Source organism: Myripristis murdjan, chromosome 3 (genome assembly GCF_902150065.1).
Source record: "Myripristis murdjan chromosome 3, fMyrMur1.1, whole genome shotgun sequence".
Classification (NCBI taxonomy): Eukaryota; Metazoa; Chordata; class Actinopteri; order Holocentriformes; family Holocentridae; genus Myripristis; species Myripristis murdjan.
Window position 1 is genome coordinate 7,537,910 of NC_043982.1, and position 19,604 is coordinate 7,557,513.

The window sequence follows — 19,604 nt, forward strand, 5'->3', positions numbered from 1 at the left end:
TTATAAATGTGTAATACTGGAGAGATTTCAGACAAAATGAGACTGAGCAGTTTTTACTCTATTGATCTTCCAAAACTGTTTAGTGTCCAGTTATTTTTCAGTGAGAAGAAATTAAATAAAACTCATCCAATCTACTTTTTAATCACACTGAAAACACTGATGAGCAGAGACTGACATATCTAACATTCAGGCATACGCTGGAGTGTCAGCTGGCTTAACACAAACACAACCATATGGGAATTCAGAAGAATTTATTCAGTTCTGTTAAACACACAGCCTCATCACATTTCTCTTTTCTGTGCATAGCTGCAAACAGTGGCCTGGTGTGTCAACAGTCCACTACACCTGCTGATGAGTAGGCGATTCGCACACTGTATGAAAAGAGTAAAATAAATAGATAACATGGTCTGAGGAGTGCAAATCAAATGGATTATCCTCTTAGTAAGTACTTTCCATAATCAATACTGCATTGTGAAGTGCATACAATTATCAACATACTACATGAGAATTTCAACACACTGTTCAAAACATGATGAAGCCAAAACACTGACATGCGGCTGCATCACACTTGATTTTTGGTTTGCATTTCATCTACAGCCACACAATCAGAGCCAGAAAACCACACCGTGCCAGTGTTTCAGTATCCTGGCAGAAAAACAAAATTCACACCAGTTTCAAATTTAGTATACTAAAACGCCTACTCAACAGCAGGTGCCATACACCACAGGAAGGCAGTACATTATTATTAATGTATGACCCTGAACCCAGCAACTGAACCCAGTAGTGACTGGATGACAACTCAGTAAGCCAGCTTATCAACCTGCCATTCAATTGCCTTGGCTGACAGTCTGGGATACCAACTATGCCTTCACACTGCACCAAATAAATGGCCTTCTCCTCTCCCAAAATCCCTGTCCTTGGAGCAAAAATCCTCTTTGATGGGCCCTGTTGCCCACGGGGCTGAGGTCACGCTGGATTCCCCAGCGCTGGCCTTCAAGGATTAGTCCTCCTCCGAGGAGAGCTGCGCTCCATCGTCATGAACCTCTCTGTAGGCAGCCATGGGCCCACCGTCCGGACTGTAGGTCCCCATTGAGATCCTCAGCCCCTCAGACAGTTTCTGGGCTGCCAGCTTGGCCTGCAGCTCCTGAAATTAAACACCACACAGAGAAAAAGCTGACATGAAAAGGTCTATAAAAACAGAGGGCAAGCACGTTATTATTAAATATTTCTAAGACCTCAATCAAAGGAGAACTGGTAATAATCTGGAGTCCACCATCACTGGACAGCAATGTCCTGTCTGAGGTTTTGACTTCATATTTATTAGTTTTGATGTGAGAGGGCACAGCGCCTGTAAAAGGTTAAAGTGCACACCGTTGGCCTTAATCTGAAGTTTTTTCAGGCAATGGAAACACTATTGGAGGGATCAAACATGGCAAAAATGGGCAAGAAATCTGATATGGATTTTAACAACAGAATTCACACTGGATTTATTATTGGTTTGCTATTAACTGGTGTCAAAGAGATTTAATTAAATGTAATTACTACTAATTACTATAAACATCTATGGCTACAACTGGAATAATTTTCACAGATTTACATATAGGGCACATAATTATTAAGTATTTGCTGGCATTGGCTGGTAAACAAAATAATCAATACATGAATTAATTTTTCTGGCCAAAATAAAAAAGTGCTTTTCACAGAAATGTGAAAACACTTTTTGAATATTGTAATATTGTCTCATGTCATAAGTATGTTAAAGTCTTTAAAGGCATGCAATTTTTCCAAACATACTGGACTCTTGTAGCTTTTCTGTTATTTAGTTCCACCTGCCTGGTCATCATATCCACATTCCTAATAACTGTTTATCAAAAATCTGATGTGTAAATATTTTATGAAAGCAGCAACAGTCTTATAATATTGTCACAATATCAAGGTATTCACTCAAAAATATTGTATTTGATTTAGTCCATATCGCCGAGTCCTAGTGCTGATGTATGTGTATTACATGAGAGCCTGGAAAGTTGTTGTCTGCACAGCGAATCACAAAGCTCCTTCTGTCTACAGCCGCCGTGGCTTCACCGGTGCCGCACTAACCTGCTGTTTCTTGGTTTGTTCTCTGAGGAGGGCAGCCGCCTCCTCCAGAGACAGGAGCTGGGCGGGCTTGTGGCAGAGGGGAGGGAGTTTGGCTGCAGTGATGTCATCCAGGTGCTTTCGGTCCCGCTCTTTCCTGGCTTGTGCGGAGAGCGGTGACGCACCTGCAGGAGACCGGCTGGGTGACGAGGATCCTGACGGAGAGGTGACTCCTCTGGCTGGCAGCCTGGAAACGAGGCACGCTACATGAGAACGTTTCATTTTGTCTCAAGTGAACAGACAGCAGCATGGAAATGGAGCCGCATCAATGACACACCATGTTACTGAACATCATTTCAAACATCTTTTTAAGTAGCCTGCACAAATGATCATTGTCAAACACTTCCTACTCACTGGTTGAGTTTGAATTTTGGTTTCCTGTTGGTTGAAGTCCTCTCTGTTTTTTCCAGAACCTCTATGTAGTGAGGCTTTTTTGGTTGCTGCTTTCCAAGAAAGAAATTGTGTGTTGCAGTGCTGTTTAATGGCTGTCTGGACTCTGTATTGAGAGCAGTGCTAGCTGTTTCAGACAGTCTGACCCTTTCCAAGGCCTCCGCAAGGTCACTCTCTTTTGTCTCATCAGAGTTCAGAGAGGCCCCAGCAGCAGCCGTCTCCATGGTTTCAGCAGCAGCCGCTCTGGAGACAAAAAGGTCTTGTTGCTCGTCCAAAGAGTTTTCCTGCACATGAGCCGAGACAGGTGAGGCCTGCTTCTCCTGGACCATATCCGCCGCAGCATCCTCACCTTGCACGTTCTGCTCTGAGATTTCTGGAAACATGTGGACAGCAGTTTGTTGTGAAGTGAAAGCCTGCTGGTACTTGGACTGTAACGTCGTGCTGGCACAAGACAGCGTGCTTCGTCTTCTCTCCTCTTCATCGTGGTGTGCAATAGCAAGGCGCACTGCCTCTGTAAAATCTGTGATCTTTTTCCCTTTGTCTGGAAGATTCTGTAAAAACCTCCTGCAAATGGCACAGAACATTGTTATTTCACGTTACCTGAATATTCACACACATTGCTCACAATATTCATTTCAAATGTCTAAACCAATATCACCATGAACCATTGCATGCACCATGATGGGACAGTTGGGCTGATCCATTTAGATCAGTTCTTTATCCCATTATTTCACTTTACAACACACATCAGCAACATGTGACACATATGGCACAGGGATGTAGGTAAAATATTTTGAGCGAGTAAGACATCTGTCACACGTGTGTTTAGGGCTGGCTGTGGTGTAATGAAAAACAGCAGCATGACGATTTATATGCAGATCCCCAAGGAATCAGAATAGGATTTATGTATGCATTTCTGTGAGTCAAAATAGTGCCAAATGTATGTGGAAAATTCACATTTAAATTTACCACCAGAGTGGGAGGCAAACATCACATCACCTAATGCAGTTATGTTTGATTACGTTCTAATTATTTTGCAGGATGTAGGTACAGACCATGCCCTGTGTGTTTCATATAACAATTGTATGGATTGAGTATGATATTGTCCTTTCTCTCAAAAACATTTCCAGCACTGTTGCAAGTATTAACAAACATGTTTTTGTCAATATAGATAATATTGTATATCCATTACATGTCAGAACCTTATTTTTTAATGGCACTGCTTTTGTTGACAGACGGATTCTGTGTTTATTTGTCGATGCTCCACCATGTGGAAGTTGGATGAGTTCTAAGGAAGCCATGCAACTTCACTTCAGACATACTTGGTGGAGAAATTGCACACTCAAACATTGAACAATGATCTGCTCACTCAGCCACACAGTCCGTGTCTCCAGAAAATGACATGTTTGTGTGTTGTAGCCCCAAGTAAGTACTAACATAAACAGAAAAAGAAAAGTTCTGACTTGACAACTCATGTCGACAGCCTGGATCAACGGACATGTTTCAACCCTCGGCCCTCGGCATCAGCCAGGCATGGCGAGCTAAAGCCCTTCACATGTTTTCCTATACTGGAAAAAGTGGAATTATCTGAGTATGAATATTGGCCTGACTTATCCATAACCCCTCCCTCCCCTTAAATTTCCAAGTGTATAAATTCACTGAGGAGGACGGTGCTGCAAGCGTGCAACCCGTGTCACAGCTCATTTTCAGCCAACTGAAAAATCAAATTCTAAAACCTTAGTTTGTACTTTGATACACAGGCCTGCAACTAACAGCTATTTTCATAAACCATTTATATACTGATTATCTTTATTTTACTGAAAGCAAAATTTTAGTGAAATCAGCTTCATTAAGACTGTTTGGTATTTTTGTTTGATGACTGACTAAAATAATTTATCTATTACCAAAATGACTGCCTTAAATGTGGTCACTATAATGTAACACTGATGTAACACTTGTCCAATTTCCTACTGTTGACATTTGTAAATGAAACAATTTTGGCAATCCACACAACAAGAGAGAAGCTGGATTTGTTTTCTGGTAATAAGAGCAGCTCAACACATCTCACTGTGTCCTCAGGAAGCTGATGGATCACTGATGTCTGAATACGGAATGACATTTTACACTCGTCTCTTTTTGAATGCGACCCATTAACCCTCGTACCATAACTCCCAGTCACTCCAACACATATGTTGTGAGAGGGCCTGGTGTCGAAGCATATCTATCCATAACAATCTGACAAGTGAGAACAGCTGATCAACAGCATGGCAATCAAAGAGTAGTGGATAGTCCAAAAGTGTTATTACTACTTTTTAGGTGTATTTCAAGAAACCTAACCACTCTCTGTCAGGTGCATTCAGGACATACAATCTGATCAGTGAGTTTGGGTTAGTTTTGTAATACTTGTTGTCAAGGCTGGGGGTGGAAAGGACGGGAGGTTACATTCAAGTTGAGAATCAAGACTTTTTTAAATTGGATTGGGGAGAAAAAACACAAATATCGGACAACTAGGCTCCATCACAGATCATGTGCAGGATCGATCACTGTGATCAGGGCAGTAATGGATGGGTAACACGTTATTCTGACAGGCACCAATGCCAAGACGTTAATGCTTAAATCACAGTTCAACAGCGCTCCTTGTGATAATTTTAGGTAGGTTATAGGTTATTTTTCTCTCCATGGCGCCAAACACGTTTTACATCACTTGCTCACATTAACATTTATTAACAACTACACCAGCCATTTTGGGTGTACTGGAGGAAGTTACTCCTCGCCTCGTGGTTCACAAGGAAGTTGAGCACTGTGATATTTGTGGACTTACTTGTTTGATAGGATCTTTTCCTGGCGCAGGAGTATCTCGGTGAGCTCTTGCCGGGTCTTGGAGCTCAGGTCGCCCGCTTGTCCCTGGCGCTCCCTCCGCGGCGAGGACATCAGGCTGCTGCCAGCTGCTGGCTAACAGCTACTAGCTACTATTCAGAAACTGTGCGGGCTGAAACATAAGCTACGACTGAGCGGTCGGCATACAAACTGTGGTTATAAGTTAACCGACTCATAAATACTGTTAGTTAATTGACTATTTCATAGTTAGCGACGGTAACTATCTCAGGAAAGTGACAGGTTTGCTAAGAGGAGCCAACAACAGTTCAAAGGACTCTTCTTCTGTCACGTAAACAAACGTGTGGTGTGGCTCCACCGCCACCTAACGTACAGGATGGGTACTGCACTTCATGGTGCAGGAAGTAACATGTAGGCCTACTTCACTATACCAAGTTTTACTTGAGTTATTACCGTCTACAGTAATTTAAAGTCATTTTGTAGGTAATAAATGGGCTACAGTTGTCTGTTGTCTTCATTTTTCTCTGCCACTTGGCCAAAACGACAATCTTAGTAACTGTATTCCTCCAAAAACGTTCCCAATACAATACAAGAAGGAATTAAAATTAATGCACTGGACTGAACCACTAAAATCTAATTATATAATGATTCTAATTGAATAAATCGTGATTTTAACAGTAACCATAGCAACAATTCTACATAATGCACATAATGTACATGCTTTTTTTTTTTTTTTTTTTTTTTTTTTTTTTTTTTTTACAAATTAGAATTTATGCACATATTTCTACATAATGCATATACATTTTTTTCACAAATGTATAATGCACATATTTTGCTATTTATTTTTCTATTTCTTATCATTTCACTTTTACTTACATATATTTTCTTCTCTAGAGAATTTGAGCAACTGCAGCTGACCCAATGTCCCCTCAGGGCTCAATAAAGTATTTCTGATTCTGATTAATTATAGCAAATATAATTACCTATATAATGATTAATGGTCCTCAATGACACCAATAGGATAACTGCGCACATATATAGTGTTTATTTTACAAATACACACTAGGCTCATGTCATTAGCAGTATGATATGTATCATTCAGAAAAAAGGCACATGATAAAGCTGTTCCTTCTTTGAACATACAGTAGTTCTGGCAGTGCAGGCAACAACTGGGCAATACTTGTGCCAGTGGCTCAGGAATGGCAGTCACTTTAAAAGAATCAATATCATTAATATTTTACATATAAATTCACTTTAGAGCTTACCCAGTTGCCATATTAACGAGAATAGCAGATTAATTCCCACCACCAATACGGGATATCAGATATTAGGTTGTTCTCAAAGGCACAAAGCATATATTAATAAATATTTTGTACATAATGTGTCAGTAACAAAATAATATTTCATTTAATTTGTACAGAGCAAATACAAAATTATAGGAAAATACACACTTAGAAACCTTCATACAGGACTGAAAGCTCACATTTCCTTGAGCCACACAAAAAAGCTACATTCACTGTAAACAAACCAAAATACAGTCCTTCAGTATATTATTTACAGCATGTTTACAGAGCATCAGACTCTTTACACCCTGTAGCATTCTACATTATGCCAATGATCATTAATACCTCACCATGTGAAAACCCACATAAGATTTGCCTGCCAACTAGAAGGACATTTTTCACAATATGTGACAGAGATGTGATCTCTAAGAAGGTGCCTCAACTGGAAAAAACAAACAAACAAAGAAATTTGACTTTTTTTTAGATCAGATATTTGTCACATGGTGATTTTAAATTCCAGTTGGCAATAAAAAAAAATAGAAAACAGAAAATGGGGCTGATTTTTCACGATTCATTGATGTCTATGTTTGCTGTTATTTCCATGAGTTTCATAAACGGTGTATAGACTTGAGGTGCACTGAATCTTGCTCGGGGAGAGGATGTGGGTGGAGTGGCTTCCTCTGGACTGGAGCTGCTGTCCGCAGTCGGTGCTGGGACGGGCCCGTCTGTGCTGGACTGGCCCGGGCTCACGGGTTCACATTCAGAGTGCTGTGGGTTTGTTGGCGCTGCACTGGACCTTGAGGAGCTGGATTGCAGAAAGCGGCTGTACTGAATGGGGGAGTACCTCAGCAAGCTACTCTCCAGCCTGCTGGGCGGGGGGGACGTCAGATTTGAACGTCCTCGGCTGGACAGGGGACATCAGGTAGTGGGACGGGTGTTGGACAGGCTGAACCTGAGCGGGCTCAGACTGAACGGGAGGTTCGACATCGTGCCTTTGTGCTTCACCTCTGTGGACGCGCGGTCAGACAACAGAGAGAGAAGCAACCTCACGAGGCGTCACATGCAACCAGAGGCTGTTAAAAGTGCTTTCATGAACTCGTGGCTACTTACCTGGGGAGCAGATCACAGCCTACTCCAATCTCCCTGGTTTGCAAAACATCCCGCTGCCTATTCTGTGTGGACATAAAATACTTCAGCTTGTCTTCTAATTCATTATTCTAGGAGAAAGGAAGACAGGAAACAACGGTGGCAGGTCACACACATGCAAAAGACTGAAATCACGACAAGTGTGAAAGTGAACTGACAGATGCAGTGAAACGGCAACAAAGACATGACACAGACATTGGCTGAAAGTTCAGGATGTCCAGTGCCCAAAACCACACATCTGAAGCCATAGATCACCCCACCACAACGTAAGGCATGCAGGGAGTGAAGTGTCGGCTCACCTCACACTCCACTATGGCAATTCTGTCCAGAAGCTCTGAGATGAACATGTCCTTCTTGGCGACTTGAGCCCGAAGCGATTCAACCTTCACAATTTCAAGAACATGAAAGATAATAGAAAAGAGAGATCAGCGAAAGATCCTGTGAAAGATCAGCCTACAATAACGGAGCCACAGGATTTCCAGGACAGAAAAGTAATTTTCAAATGCAACTGTTTGGAAAAAAAATGTTGAATCTATTACACGGTGACAGTTTTCCCCCAAATATTCCTATTAGTTTATTCTTTGCTAAATTTTGAATTGGCATCATTACAACACGCCTCGTATAGCCCTGATAGATCATGATACATCAATACATGGAATATAACCTTTAACAGTGTGTACGATACGCAAGTTCCAGGCAGACAATAATAATCTATAGGACTACAAGTGTTCCTCATTTCAGCTGAGGCATCTTATACAGGACCAACCTGGAAGTACTGGGATAGCACTGAAGGGTTTATTTGCAAAAACAGATAAATACCATTCATGATAAAAAAATTTAAAAAAATGAATAAAAAAGAACGGAGACATAGTGTTGCACATACATGCTTTCACATACCATACTCTCTGACTCCAAATCCCAAATTTTGTCGCAAAAGCCACATTGCCAATGCATTGGCCTACCAGTGGTTTTTAATTGGTATTACCTGGAAAAATATGCTGCATAGAAATTAATACAGATGGAGGATCTGTTTTTGCAAATTAGGTCTTTGTTTGACTTTTCAAATTTAAGTGGAAACAGGCAGGAGACACTGACGTCTTGAAATTCAGTCATTCCTGAGTTGACTGAAGATCAGGTTAGGTTTTCATGTACGCTGCCCGGTGCACTGAATGAATCCATACACTAGATGGCAAACAAGCTTTAGGCCTACCACCACTTAAACTGTCTGCATATATTTCATCCCCACCCATTGTGAAAACATGACTCAGAGCTGCAGAGTTACATGTCTGTGTGTGTGTATGTGTGTGTGTGTGTGTGAACAGTATTTGAACAGGTAAACGAACGCTCCTCACCTCCTCGATCATTCCCTTGACTTTCTTCTGCTGGCAGAACACCATGTCGTTTAAGTGCTTGATTCTTTCACGCAGATTCCCGACCTCTTCCTCCAGCTGCTTCGACCTGCAGAAAGAGCAGCGGCCACTCAGCTCCATGTGTAAACTAATCACTCCGCTGTGTGCACTGTAGTCTCACTGAAATCAAACCATTGCTTATGTTTATTTATCTGGATATTCATGTTGCACCTCTTGGCTACAGATGCATCGGTCGTGTCTGTGAGCTCTATCAGGCGGAGACGCTGCTCACTTTCCTGCAGTTTCTTTTGAAGCTGGCTCTTTTCCTGGAGCAAAAAGGAAAATGACTTGCAAAAAGGCATTCTGTATGGAAATATGGAAATGTAATATATCAACATATACATTTATTTAGTTTGTGTACGTCTAACATATATTAAAAATAAATGCATCCTCTTAGGTTTTTCAGTCACCAATTGTCATTTGTCGTATATATATGTATGACCATATAAGGACAATGTTTTGTTTTCTGACATGCACATATAGTCCAGTAATTTTAGGCCAAAATTGGGGTCAACCTAGGACAAATTGCAAGAGAAGAAAACTCAACTGATTTTGTATCCTCAGTTTGTCCTGAGTGAGGGAAAAAAAAGTCCCAAGGAATCCCATTGGTGGAAAGTTTTGAAAATCACCTATTTATGACCACATATTACCGAAAAACACTGTTTTTAACACACAGGGGAAAGGGGTTCCAAATTTTACTTTCAGATATTACTATAAAAATTCACAAGTTGATTACACACACAAAGACAAGAAAAAAAATTGCAAGTTCTTTGAATTATTCTGTTTACACATGCATATCACACATTTTCTGATTTGATATGTGCTAATAAGGAATATAAGGAATAAATGCCAGAAGAGACATTTAAACAGTGAATTAAAAGGTTACAATATACTGTATATAGTTACTATATATATAAAAAGTTACAATATATATAGTAACCTTTTAATTCAAGGTTACTATAGTAACCTTTTAATTTACTGTTTAAATATCTGTTCTGGCATTTATTCCAATTAGCGCATATCAAATTTCCCTCACTCAGGACATGCTCAGGATACAAAATCAGTTGAGTTTGCTTCTCTTGCAATTTGTCCTAGGTTTTTTCATAAAATGACTGGACTAATACATAAATTACATATATAGTGTGGGTTCAACACCTATGGTTTACACAAATATTACCATATACAGAGGTAGTATATATTTGTGGTTCATGTGTATATTTGTGGTTTATGACTATAGAGCGTCTCACATATATGATGACATTTCTCTGGTATAGCAGCATATGCTGTATGTTCCTTATGGCTCTGAAAGCTATAACAATGTATGTAGCACTACATTAAAGGCAGCATGCGATTTTAATTTCTGGCTTTGCTTTACTTGTCCCATGCAGTCCAGAAGACGCTCCACTTCGCTGATCCTCTGGTCCCTCTCGGCAATCTTCGCCTCTGCTATCTTAGCATTCCTCTCTGCTTCCTCCAGGCGCATTATGTACACGTCGAGCTGGGCCTGGGTGAACACAAATGTATTTCAGTGAGAATATGGAGCTGTTATTGAAAATGGACCCCAAACGATCAATAATTTGGCAATTTATTTGCATTGCCGGCTGGCCTTCATTTAGTCTTTGAGTGAAATCACTCACTTGATACTGCATGATTATTTTTGTAAAATGCTTTAAAAAACTATTTAACATGTTTTATATATTTTTTTTTTTCATCAATCTTGAGTAATCACGATCCATTGTACTTTTTAGGCCTTTTTTTATAGCCTTTATTTTCATTGGCACTCAACACACATGTGGTACACAGTGGCTAACTGTAATGGATAAGGGTTGAGGAATGCAGACCTGTAGTTTTTCAATCTCCTCCCTGTGCTGCCTTTGCGTCTCCATCAGCTGCTCCTCATACTGCCTCTGCAGCCTCTCTGTGACCTCCTGCACCGCCTGGCTGCAGGCCTCCTGTGAAGACTCCACCTGCACAATTCACAGCACAGCAAAAACTCTTACACTGCTAGGCTGATTATTTCATGTTGATGCTGGAACAAAAAGATGCAGATGCAGTGGGTGCCTCATTACAGAGATGATCTGTTCCACTGTTACACAGCAAATCTGCTGGATGAAAGCATAAGGCTTTGCTCTATAAAGTGAAGTTTATTTTTCCCGTCTCTTTCTTGATGGAAGTGAGGATGAGAGTTAAGAACTCAGAGATAATTTCGATGATCAAAAAAAAAAAAGAGTTTGATGAAATTTAACTTACAATTTGAAGCCACAGCAAATAGTGGAGGAATTGCATAGACAGCAGTATGAGAAGTTTGGTCTTGATGGCATTAATTCAAAGTCATCTAACATTGAAAAAGCGACGTCCAGCTCATAAAACTTTCTCCCTGTTTCTGCTTGTTCAGTGATTGTTATGCAGTCACAGCATGCATCATGAATTCTCTGTTGGGTACATCACATCTTGCCCCTCCGTGCCTTCGTGCACGCTTCAAAACCCATTTAGCACCCACTTGTCATGCCAGCTGGCCAACCGGTATTAGAAACATGTTATCTCGTTACTCAAGTGAGAGTAGGTTCTTTCCACAGTGATGTCCTCAAATCTGTATGTGTGTGTGTGTGTGTGTGTGTGTGTGTGAGTGTGTGAGGATAACCTGTAGTTTCAAAGTTTGGTTTTCAGCTTGTGCAGCAGCCAACTGCCTCTCCTTTTCCTTCAGTTTCTCTTCAGCTTTCTCACAGGTGTTCCGCAAACTCTTCACCTCATCCCTCATGTCCACTCTGTTCTGACAGTTCTCCAGAAGGCTTTTCTGCAAAGGAAACTTTTACTCATGAAACAAAGCCACATCATTACGGCAGGCAGTCGTCACGAAGCGGGTCCTGTGACCTCAGCCACACTGATTTGTTACCTGCAGGTCGATGTTAGCAGATATGAGGGAGCTGTTCATCTGATCAAACCTCTCCATGGCTGCGGTCCGAATCCTCACTTCTGATTCCAGACTGCGCCGATGTGAATTGGCAGCCTGCAGAAACACATGGCATGTAGGTTTCCAAATGTGTTCGCTATGCACAGTTTGTACTCTGGAGGTGAATGAAGGAGTTTCAACATTACCCTGATTTCTTGAGAAAGCTTCTGCATTGATTGCTGCATTCCTCCAAACTGCCCATACATCCGCTCTCTGACCTTCTCCAGAGAATCTCTAACCTTTGTGATACAGAAAAAAGACAGATGATAATCTGTCACAGCATGCACCCATACATCCACATACAGTAATGTTGCGTAGGTGAACTGGTGCTAAGACAGCGAGTAAAGCTGGCAGGCGTGTTTAACAGACGTATAATCAGCCTCCACTCACCTCCTTGATGTACCTCATCTCATCCTGAAGGTGATTGACCGACCACTCGCGCGCCATCACTTCCTGCTGCCTGTCCGAGCCTGTCCTCTGCACCACACCATACACCTTGGGTCCATGGTGCTGCAGCGAGGTCTCTGGCACCCCATTGGTTATGGCTGGGAGGTGCTGAGGGAGACAGGATCGCCCCGGTCAGGTTTCTGTAGCCTGTCTCCTCTGGGGCAGTCTAAGTCTGTCATTGTGTTTGCGTATTTGCATGCGGTGTGTGTGCACGTGCACCCATGCGCTTGCAGGTAAGAGTAGCATAAGTGTGTGTGTGCATGCACCCGTGCACATGCTTGTATGTGTGCACTTGCTTCGGTATTTACAGCACTGCTGCTGAGCACTCAAAACAGGAGGTTGGGAACCAGCAACTAAAAAAAAAGTGCAGGGTGCATTGAGGGTGTCAAGTTTCTGCAACCCAGTACATGAGCTGCTGCCGATTTCTGCCTATTGTACCTCTCCCAACTGGACAGCCAATGAAAACAGATGCCTTGCACAGGAGCGGCAACAACGCAATAGCAGATGAAGAAATGACAATAAATTTGATGGACAAACTTGTCTTTTAAAAAACGAGGGCGTGCCGTATCAAATTCTAGAAATCTTTGAATGCTGCGCCACAGGAAGTAGATATTTGGCATGGAAAGCAGGAAACAACAATAACTCCCGGATATTTGTGATCTCTAATCCCCCACATCTTCTTATCTGTGTTGCGCAGTCAAACAACTGAGAAAAAATATTTCCTGATGCCTTTGTCTACAATCTAAACAGAGACACAAAAGCCATGGAGTTGGTTTCATTCAGCTTCAAGCATCTGTTTGTGTTGGATATACTAGTACTTTAAAAATGACGGTATTCATTATTAATGGTAGCATGAAAGTGGACGCATGCACAGACAACGTGGTTTACCACAGATTCAGACAAACTGCGGCTGAAACACCTGCTAAAGTATTGCCAGTATGCCTTCCAGTGTCACAGCTATCCTTCATGCAGCCGAGGCGGCTGTCTACCTGCTCAGGTGACTCTCTGCCAGCTGGCCGTTCTCTCTGGATCAGCCCATTTTTCTTCCTCCACGCCCCATTGACAGCTTTGTCTTTCTCATCCTGCTGGGGAAAAACAAATAGTCAAGATTGTTTGTGCGGATGATTTGCCTCAGTAGCTGCAAGGTTCAAAGAACATGAATATGTGATATTAACTGTTATTCTTTTGTGCAAACTTATCGCTAACAAACTTTACGTGGCCGTACTCTGACCTTTCCTTATTTTCCCTTCATGTAAAATGTGCCAGCGAACAACATTCTGCACAACCAGATGTTGGCTTTTGGCTTTATTTATCTTCTTCAACACTGCTCAGAAAAGTCACTCAAAAGGCCAAAAGTGAGTCGCTGTGCTCAGTTGTGTTTTACATCAGCTGGTGCCAGAGGTGCAGGTGTCACTCGTGCTATCAGAAAACTGGCCTCATGCCCATTCAAAAGCCTGCCATCCAATCAAGCGAAGTACGGGTGTGAATCTTTGGCTTAAAAGACATTTGATACGATACACTTGTTGGTGATTTGATTGAAGAAGTTTTTTTTTTTTCTCTTGTGGGAGAATTCAATTCAATCTGACCTGAGCCGACGATTCAAGCACTTTTAACCGTTATTTTCCATCTATTATTCAAACATGTAATGCAAAGGTGAAACTTTTCCTCTACAATTTGAAAAAAGGATCAAACAATAAAATTAACTGAGCATTATTTATTCAAAATTTTCAAAAAAAAACCCTTTTTTTATGAATGCCTCAATTGAAATGGTTTCTTATTAATTCTTTTATTTTCTTTCTATAAGCAGATTGATGAAGTTGAATTTATAATCCAAATTCATTCACACCTAAATCAAAGAATAGAGCAGAATATAGCAACTTAAGTCGAGCAGGTAAATTGGAGCTGCCAAATGACTGCCAAAACTGAAACATCTTGCTATAGCCGTTTTTGAAACAGGAGAGGAAATATGTTCCTTGCTAATTTCTGATTTTTTCTAAAAGTTCCTTCGTTAAGAGAGTGCAGCTTCTCCTATAAATAAACATGAGCGCAGTGAGCCTCAGCCAGGACCTCTTGCCTAGAAAGAGGCGTGAGCCCCCACGTCCAGCAGAGATAAGAGCGAGGAGGGACGAGAACAATGGCGGCAGTGTTGTCTCATGGACAGAGCCGAGCTTCACATTTCTCCACCACTTAATCTACAGAGGACATGCTGCTGAGAAACAGCAAGGGCCTCCTAATAGGCGGATGTGAATTCCAGCAGATGGGAGGGAAGAATGGCCATCATTATGTCGAAACAACACTCAACCAGCCAGCCTTCTCTGAGAACCCGCTATAACAATGCCGCATGTCATCTCGACTCAGCTTGCAATTTTATATCACCAATATTTGACCATGCTGCTGGTGGACGATGTTGATCTTTTTGAGCTTTTACTACAACACGCACAGAGTCTTTGACCTGCTCAGAGAGGTCATCGACTGCCTGGATTATGTAAACGTGTCCAAACAGGAAAAAACACCCCGTGCAAATAATTATTTGTCAGTGCGGCCTCAAAAATTTACTGTGTAATTTGTAGCTTTACCACATAACTGTAAGGTAAAGAACTCAACAGCTAACCCCTTGGAAATAGATTCTTATTTCCTTCCTGTAGGACACACACACACATACACACACACATGCACAAGTGGAAGTTGTATTTCAAGTCACAAAACAAAGACCCTCTCATGTAGCCCATTGGACTGCATCGTGTTTGCTTTGAAGAGACCTTCTTTTGACTTGGCCCATTGTGCCGATGAAATCCAACGCTGTAGGCACACAGGCTTTAATATATGTGGCAACCGGGTGCCTCGGTTTCCTGTCTGTCTCTTGGTGCAGATGTATTACACCTCATCTAGGCCATAGTCCTAGAATTGCGTCCCACGTTGTGTCAGGTTGCGAGACACGCCCTTTTTCATGCCATGGTGGAAATCCACATCTTGTGAACCATCATGCTGTATAACTCAGGCGTAGATAGGCTGTAAATAATGATAATGGAAATAAACGATACGTTGTGGTGGTTTCCCTCCACCTTCATTTCCGTGGCTTGCCTTTTTCCTGTTTCTTCCCAGCGTCTTTCATCACCAACTGAACAGACCTCCAGGAATGTCCGCATGTTATGGGAGGGACCTATATTGTAGTTTCAGCTACAGATTACAGCTGGGATCAACCCCTGAGCAGCTTTCACACAGACCTGTTGAAGCTCATTGGCCTAAAAACAGTATGCACACTCAGCAAAACCCCTCGCTGCATAAATACAGGCAGAAAAAGATGGCATGTTACGTCTAAATATTGGTCTGACATTTGAAAATAAATGTTGTTATTCCGGCGTACCAGTTGTATTACAGTGGCAGGCCTCATCTGTACAGGTGTGAGCATGAGTGCTCGCTGCATTGTGAGAAGATGAAGAGGACTTTTTTTTTTTTTTTTTTTTTGCAGCAAGCCAGTTTCGATTTATCATACTTTGTGTTTTCACTACGTATACTGTATCTAGTATAGAGCATATCTCTTTACCTTGATAAGGAGATTTTTAACATAGCTATTCTGTTAGAATAAAATTTGATCAAATAAAAATGAGTAATCAGTTGCACTGGTTAAGCAGGGGTTTCATGCAGCCAATATTTGAACGATGATCAAACAGACCTTTGTCACAGCAGCCGTTTTGACATGAAATAACAGGTGTTACTAATCACATTAATTCAGGTTCAGTTCCATGTCAGTGCAGCAGAGTCTGTGCAGTGAGCAGAACCTGCGTTAATGTCATCAGTAACACCTGCGTTTACCTGCTGTTTCATGATATGGCAGCTGTGAGAAAGGTCTACTGTAACGCTGCGTTCAGGTTCTCATCGGATCCATGGGATCATTCAGAATCCCACATTTCCTGGTTCATGACAAGCTCGCGCTGCGTTCATGTGCTTTGGAGCTCAGAGGCAGAGAGGATGTATTGGCTTAGAGAGAGAATGACAAGAAGGGTAGCTTTAGCAAACAAGCTCAGGCTTTTCCGCTGTTTTATTAAAACGACTACAGTGGAAGGCAAAGCGTCTGGGGGCTAAATTTCTTGCCTTTCGCAGAAACGTCGCCATTATGAAAGAGAGCAACCACAGACGGTGGTAACAGCTCAGCCAATATGTGCTTCATCCAGAATCCAGATTTACCTGACTTGATTGAACGACATGGTGGGGCGTTCATGGGCACTGCTGGGATTGGAATATACAAAGCCAAAACCATGCAAACACCGCTTTAAACAAACATTTTCCATTTTTACAGTTGGATAATCTGAGTCCAGGCTACGCTTTGGACGTGTTATCTTCGACTCTGATTTGTGCGATTGATTGCACCAATCAAGCAGGATGTTATCTTTCCTTTTCTTTCGTGCACGTCTCTGTTACTTCTCACATTCGTTGCACTGGAGCATCTTACGTAATCCACAGTCTTTCTGTTTTTGCGTCCGTGGGCCTGCATTTTGATCAGTACACCAGTTTTTTGGATTATTCCTCTGTAATATTTAATGTCATATGAAATAGACACCATGTTAGTGCCCAGTGATGTCTGAGAGGAAGGACTGGCTTCCACAGCTGGCTGGTTGTCCTCACTGAGCGCACATGGAAATGTTATGTCATCCGTCAGCATATTTGCCTTGCTCTCTGCTGTTAACTCTTGACCAGACTGTCCTCCGCCATCGGTCCCAATAGTGACAGTCACACCCTCCCAGAGGGAAACGTGTTCTAAGATTACACAGCTCGCTATCAGTTGGACTGTGATGTTAAGTGTGGGAGTGTGGTGATTTGCCCAACACTGTGCATCACACCCCAGGTCAGCGTCCACAGAAAATACATCACTGCGCGTCTGTGAGCGCCTGCATTCCTCATAAACAGCACCGAAACCTCCCCAGTCTCAAGTATCACACAAAGTTCTCACACACTGTCTGCCAAACACTTACATCAGCCTCTAGCCCACAGATCCCTAACACAAATAAAGCCAAGGGCAGAGCCACCTATTGCAAATACAAACACAGCCTGCAGTGTATGCGCAGAATCATCATTTACAGGATCACAGCGGTAACAGGCTGGGATAGCGTGCATAATTATTGAACTTGAGAGAGCAAATGAAGTCATGGTGAGTTGCAGCAGCTTTATTATTGACTTAGTCGCAGTATTTGCATCATATAGTTGAAAGAGGAGAATAAATGATAGGAGATATGGAGCGTAATGTCTGTGCAGCAAAAGTATTCTGATATTTGCTCGTGCATGCAATCGATTTACAGTGGAGTGCAGCTTTGAAGGAAATGTGAAACAGATGTGTATTTAGTATTATGTGCACACACCCTCCATTGTCATGGTTGTGTAACTGGTCCAGATGACAAAATCCACATCAATCTCAGTGTCTCACCATTTGTCTGTCTCTTTATCTGCACTGGATGGAGAGTTAGTGTGGTGTTATCAGTGCTGGACCAAAACTTCACACTTTGATTACCATTCTGGAAAACTGCTGTGTTTGTGGATGTAGATTTGGAAAAAAAAAAAAAAAAAAATGAGAGCAACACAAGTTCAGCTGGTTTGTTGACTCATACTTTGTTTAAGTTTGGCTTCATTTAAATGTTGGTTGGCTCCTGCCCGATCGAAGTGGGGGAGTGAATGAAGACTTTTATATAACATGATGCAAAGCTGCAGAATTTTAACGAAGAGGACATGGGACTTACTGTGTCTGAGTTTGTCTTTTTTGGCTCCTTTTTCCCATTCTCTCCGGCGTGCAGAGTGAGCCTGAGACGTCGGATTCTCCTCTGACAAAAACAACAACACATATAAGGCACTTTTTTTTTCTCCAGGAAAAATAGTTTTGCATGATTCCGTTATCATCAGAAAAGATTAAAGTTTGCACTGACGCTGAGAGTCAAGCAGTGGAGCGTTAATGCCAGACAAACCTAACAGACGTCAACAGTCTACAACCACGGTCTATTTATAGGCCGAGACAACAGACCTGTAAACAAACTATATGTAAATGCTCTGGAAGTGGACAAACCATGCAGTGGATGCATTGTTCAATGAGATATTTTGCATTGACTCATTTTCAAGGCAGACTGAACAGTTCGTCCTCTCTCAGTGCAGATTAATTCTATTAATCTAATCTGATTTCGTTTTCGAGATCATATCCTAATATGGAGTTTACATTAAACAGCAAGCTATAGGAATAACTGCAAATGTCAGTGTCGTGCACGGCCCTGCTTTATCACAGAGAGTTCTTCAAATAAACATGAGAGCTCTGCCTCCCGCGGACTCAGCTCCCATTACATGGACTTGCAAGTGAACACATCCTGTTGCTAATATACAAAAACACATGCATGCAAGAGGGAAAAGGCCACAGAGGTAAAAGTAACAGGCAACAAACAGAATAAAAGAAGAAGAACTTGAATTGTTTGCAAACACATACTTGGGGAGAGAAAGAGGGGGAGAGAGAGAGGGGGGGGGTGAGAGTGAGTGAGTGTGAGAGAGACATACAGAGAGAGAGAGAGAGAGAGAGAGAGAGAGAGAGAGAGAGAGAGAGAGTCCCTGTGGCCTCACTGCACCCTGGGGCTTCGTACCTCACTGGAGGGCTCTGGAGAGTCTTCTGTTGTAGTGGTGGTGCTGACTGTTCCCGCCGAACCGTAGCGAAGCATGTCTCCCCTTCTGTCCACTCCTGGGTTCTCGTCCTCTCCCTCTCCGGCCCTCCCACCCTTCCTCTCACTCTCTTTCCTGAGTTTCTGCTCAGACTCACAGAGCGACCATCTGCCCCCGCTGCTCCAGCCTGGGGAAGGGGAGGGAAATTCCACCGTGTCAGTCTGGCGGTAAGAGTCCAGCAAGGCCTGATATTCCTTCTCTGTGAGGGAATGACAAGGTGCAATCCAGCTCCACGCGCAGGGCAACAAACACAAACCCAACTATGTCATTGTCCAGGTCTGGGCAGACTGCTGCTGCTAAATCCACCTGACTGACAGGCTTGTCAGT

General features: G+C 42.2%; 2 protein-coding genes across 2 annotated transcripts; both read right to left on the reverse strand.

The window, feature by feature from the left end:
* Positions 1-236: 236 nt before the first annotated feature.
* On the reverse strand, positions 237-5,677 carry polr2m (RNA polymerase II subunit M). Its single transcript, XM_030078785.1, has 4 exons — positions 5,345-5,677; positions 2,488-3,087; positions 2,098-2,320; positions 237-1,144 (listed from the first exon to the last, which is right to left on the reverse strand). Exons 1-4 carry the CDS (start codon positions 5,452-5,454, stop codon positions 1,001-1,003), a joined length of 1,077 nt encoding a protein of 358 aa, XP_029934645.1. The 5' UTR covers positions 5,455-5,677; the 3' UTR covers positions 237-1,000.
* Positions 5,678-6,395: 718 nt separating this feature from the next.
* On the reverse strand, positions 6,396-19,604 carry myzap (myocardial zonula adherens protein). Its single transcript, XM_030078772.1, is given in 15 exon segments — positions 6,396-7,526; positions 7,528-7,648; positions 7,752-7,858; positions 8,087-8,170; positions 9,140-9,245; positions 9,368-9,462; positions 10,572-10,700; positions 11,038-11,163; positions 11,838-11,990; positions 12,090-12,203; positions 12,293-12,385; positions 12,537-12,701; positions 13,583-13,675; positions 18,323-18,403; positions 19,202-19,604. Coding segments are annotated over 15 exon segments (1,863 nt in total). The 5' UTR covers positions 19,277-19,604; the 3' UTR covers positions 6,396-7,205.